General features: G+C 30.2%; 1 protein-coding gene and 1 long non-coding RNA gene across 3 annotated transcripts; one reads left to right on the top strand and one right to left on the bottom strand.

The window, feature by feature from the left end:
• The first annotated feature begins 351 nt into the window (after positions 1-351).
• Positions 352-2263, top strand: LOC108780527 (uncharacterized). 2 transcript variants are annotated; one of them, XR_001940905.1, is made up of 3 exons: positions 352-503; positions 1316-1853; positions 1994-2263. It is a non-coding gene; the product is annotated as an uncharacterized LOC108780527 (long non-coding RNA). The 2 variants fall into 2 exon arrangements; XR_001940904.1 differs by having other exon boundaries at positions 1313-1853.
• On the bottom strand, positions 1341-4146 carry LOC108780526 (putative nuclease HARBI1). Its single transcript, XM_018548282.1, has 2 exons — positions 3387-4146; positions 1341-1393 (listed from the first exon to the last, which is right to left on the bottom strand). The coding sequence occupies exon 1, from the start codon at positions 4104-4106 to the stop codon at positions 3462-3464; it is 645 nt and encodes a 214-aa protein (XP_018403784.1). The 5' UTR covers positions 4107-4146; the 3' UTR covers positions 1341-1393; positions 3387-3461.
• Between the last annotated feature and the right edge of the window lie 670 nt (positions 4147-4816).

The following is a 4816-nucleotide window of genomic DNA, read 5'->3' as shown; positions in this document are numbered from 1 at the left end:
TGGGGCCGCCATGTGTTCTGACGTCATGCATTGGTGTCGAGATGCCCAAATCTGCTCATTTCCTCCAGCCAATCACGTAATTGGTCACGTAACCAAGTTGGCGATTTTCTCTACTGGCTGCGTTCGTAAACGTTACCCAGAGGGTAAAAATGCCTCCGACCCCGTTCGGAAAATTGAAAATGGAAAAGTTACCTTTACCCACAAACGTTCATAAAGCTTCTCAAGGATTACTCAGGGCATTCCTCAACGTACCCTGCTCGTGACTGAGGTAGAGTTTACTCGTCATGCGCAGAGACGCATTTTTTACGTAATACACGAGTCTTGGAAGTTCTTATTTGTAGGTTACCGCTATAATACTGCACGCATGCTGAAACGATACGACTATATATCTTTGATATTTAAAATGTCACATCATATTTCTTATAAAGTAATAGAAGGTCCCGATGGAGCCCCAATTTTCGACATAACAGAAATGTCAAAAGTTTTATTACACGACAAAATAAGTGAGTTATCCATAAAGTATATATTTAAAGGTTATATCCCCGAACAACAAAAAGTTCAAATTTGAGATATAAAATATCTTGAAGATGTGTTTCAGACGTCTTTAAGACATCTCTTTGACGTTCTTATGCGTTGAAATTTACAATATCTCGTGGAGAAATATGCAAATTTATGTGTTAAAATTCACAATAATATATATATTACTGAAGATAATCTAAATGCAAATTAGAGATATTAAAATATTTTAATTTTGATGTTAATTTAATAAAAGTTTATATAATATTTATACATCATTAACTAGTGTTTAACTCTTACAGCATTTAATTTTAATTAATCTATTTTTATTTTGTAAAAATAGCTTTATAGAAAGTCTAAGCTACTCAGTATCTGAGAATGGATTGAAATGGATTCAAATAGATTCAAATTTTCATAAATATGGTGTTAAAATGAATCCTTTTCAATCCAAATACGTTTTTATTCATTTATAGGAATTACATGGAGCATATCGGTATACTTTTCAATCATAAAATAATATTAGCTTTTTCAGTGCGTTTGTGACCATAGTGAATACTGTTCAATTCATAGTTTTGAATAGGAAACGCAGTTTTTCAATCCAGTTGTATCCAATTGAATCCAATTGAATCTAATTGAATCCAATTGAATTCAATTGAATCCAAAAAAAGTTTTCGCTGTTTAAAATACGAATTCGAATAGACGAAATCTCCAATCCATTCTCGGATGCTGGGTAGAGAGTTATTAAACTGTTTATATAAAAATAATACAACCTTCTTAAATTATATATATTGTACAGCAGGTAAAATTGATTTCATTTCTGTAACTGATCACATTCTTGATGTGTTGAAACCGTATGGATTCAAGATGTTGTTACCACCTGAAAAAGATGCTGTTGTAGTCATTTCATCTGACTGTACATCTCATTCAGAGGAAACTGAGAACATAGATCCGAGAATCTTAAAAGAGAGTAATGGAAGAACTTTGAATAAAGAAATGAAAAATATGTGGACAGATAAAAGTAGAGCAATGCTTCTACACTTATACAAAAAGTACAAATGTGATTTTGATTCCAATATCAAAAAAGATGATGTCTGGACTAAAATTACTTGTGACATGAAATGCGAAGGTTATAATTTTTCTGCGACACAATGCAAAGAAAAAATGAAATATATGAAAAAAAGTACTTTAAAAAAATAGATAACATGGGTCCTAAAAATACTGGTGCAGCACCATTAAAATGTGATAACTTCGAAGAACTTGACGAACTGTTTGGAAATAAGCCCACGTTATTCCTGTCGCTATCGCTAGTTCATCAGAAAATGATAATAGATCGAAAGGTATATATAAATATTAGAAATAAAACAATATAATATATAAATATTAGATATGATATAATAGTATGATATAAACATTACTATTTTATAAATGTGTGTTTATAAAAGAATTTCTTTTCATTTATTATATTGCTATTTTACAGTTATGCAGGGGGAGTTTAGCGATGTAAAAGATTGTGAAAAGAAACAGCGAAAGAGAGCGAGTGCAATAACTCTTAGCGATCTGAAAATGATACTTGAAGAAAAAGAAAAAACGAAAAAAGCCAGACATGAACAAAGACAAGAACTTCTTCGACAAAGTATAACTTCTCACGAACGCATGATGGACAAATTACTGGATAAGTTTTAAGTTGCGAGAAGATTGCTTTTGTTCCGTCCAATTTATTATATTGCAACATAAATATACATATATATAAAATACCGAATTAAGTATTAGAATTAGCATTAATTATAAAATTATCAAAGTACATATTCAAAAAATGATTTATTCAATGATGATTTCCAATCAGAATTGTTTAAGTTTAGCGTGTTTGTGTAATGTGCTAATCTGACAATGAGTGGTTGTATTATCTTTCCAAGATTAAGTTTGTCTGTTATGGGAAAGTACTCTCAATAATTCAAGTTTTATTTATAATTTTTTCTTGAATAGAGGAAAAAAGCTGTGTTAGTTTTTAATTTTTTAAATTTGTGCCAAAGATACAATTTATAATACATTTATTTAAAAAATCGCAAAGGTAAAAAAAATAAAAAGTTTTATTTTAGTCTTGGTAGTATGTTATATTTAAAAATATGGATTATATGATTATCAGAATAGATATAAAAAAAAATAAGATCGAAAGGTATTAGTTATTCAAGAAAGATTTTATTCAATATATTTTTTTTATAAGAACGAAGGACAGCTGTAATAGTTGTATTTTAATTTTTTTTAATCTGTCAAAGATGCGGTTACTACATTTGTCTGAAAAATTGCCAAGATAATGAAATAAAAATGTATTATTTTAATGTAGGATTCACACTGCGTACGACATCCATCGTACGGCGATACGATATCCAATAGGAGAGCTTGTTTTCTAGATATACAGCTAACAATATTTTGTTGCATCTAGAAAACAAGTTCTGCTATTGAATATCGTACCGTCGTACGTCGGATGTCGTATGTACGCAGTGTGAATCCTATATTAAGCCCATTCTACATTGGTCGTATCACAGGCATCGCAGGTCACAAATTTGTTGCAACAGCCAATCCGATGTGTCAATTTAAAGTCTCACGACGTTTACGATGCTACGATATGACCAATGTAGAATAGGCTTTAGGCTTGGTATATTATATTTTTCAAAAGTATTATTTTAGTTCTATTATATTATATCTTATATTATTATAGAATATTTTACTTTACATATATATGTATATGTGCAATGTATAAGAAAATATATTTATATATTAAAAATCAATTATTCTTTAAACTCCAAAATCAATCTAATAAAACAGGAATATTTTAAAATAACATGCATTCAGAAATCATATTTGTCGATTACCGTGATAATTTAATTCTCTGCACAGTGCATCTCATCGCTCATTTCCAAGTCGTTTTTCCTCTTCATTTACCTCATTTATAAATCTTCCTGTTCATTACGTATTATTGCCTCCATACCTTCTTGTATATATTCGCGTATTAAATCATCATCAAAATCAAGGCATATGTTATGCAAAACACAACATGCAAGTATTGTTGTAGGTATTAATTCGATTCTGTTCATGTCCAAATATTTTAATCTCCTAAATCGACCAAATAAAAGAGCAAATGTTCTTTCAATTGTTTGTCTTGTCTGCGAAATGCGTGTATTAAAAGTCTCCTGCTGTCTTGTCAAATTTCCTCGATTCATGTATGGAGTAATACACCACTTGAAAGTAGGATAAGCCTTATCAGCTAAAATAAATTCTCCACGTGGAAAATATTTTTCTGGATTTTGACGTATTGAATGATAAATATAAGAATTTCTAAAAATTCTAGCATCATGTACTGAACTAGGATAACCTGCAAAACAATCTATGAATTTTAAATTAGCATCGCATATTGCCTGTAGCGTTATGGTATGTTGCATTTTGCGATTTCTGTATGTTTCAGCATCCTGTGATGGTGCTTTAATTGGTACATATGTTCCATCGAGAGCACCTATAACACCATCAATTCCAGCCATAGCTTTAAATTTTTCTTTTATCATTGGAAACTCTTGTTCTGTTGGCCAATGAATCATATGAGGTGTGCCAACTCATTTAAAGCTTTCGTAACTCGAACAAAGCAGGAAAATAATGAAGATTTGCTTAAATCAAATCTTTCGCAGATTGACCTGTTGACATGAAAGAACATTAACTTGATAAATATATTAATAGTAGCTTATACACGATTAATTCAAATACTTTTTGAACATTTTACAGTGAAATTTTCTATCTTAATCAAAGAGTTGTTCAAAAGTGAAATTTATTTTCGATGAAAATCGATGCTATATATAGTATATAAACAATTCCAATAATAAAAATTTTCTAATTGACTCTCAAATTTCAAACGAATCCACAAGAAATCCTATATTCGGAGGCGAATGAGAGTGCCGCGTTGTTGTTGATACGCCAATCAATAAACTTGGATATATAAAATCCTTTATTCAAAATTACATGAATTTAATACGTTTCGACTCTTTTTTGAGTCATCTTCAGCTATATCATATACGCTCCAATTGAATATCGAAGTAAGTCACATCGAATTGATAGATTTGATGTTCTTAAGTCTGAAGAGAAAAAAATTAACATTAAATAAAAGATCTCAGTTAAAACCAAAGCACAGTGACTCACCTAACGAGATTCAATATGAAGAAAAAACGCAAATACAAGTAAAATCGCAAACCATGGATCGCCAAGCATCTTACACTGTTATAAACTTTCATAAGCACAATTATGTCAAAAAATTTTT

Source organism: Cyphomyrmex costatus, unplaced genomic scaffold (genome assembly GCF_001594065.2).
Source record: "Cyphomyrmex costatus isolate MS0001 unplaced genomic scaffold, Ccosl1.0 scaffold704, whole genome shotgun sequence".
Taxonomy (NCBI): domain Eukaryota; kingdom Metazoa; phylum Arthropoda; class Insecta; order Hymenoptera; family Formicidae; genus Cyphomyrmex; species Cyphomyrmex costatus.
This window is presented reverse-complemented; position numbering and strand designations above follow the sequence as displayed.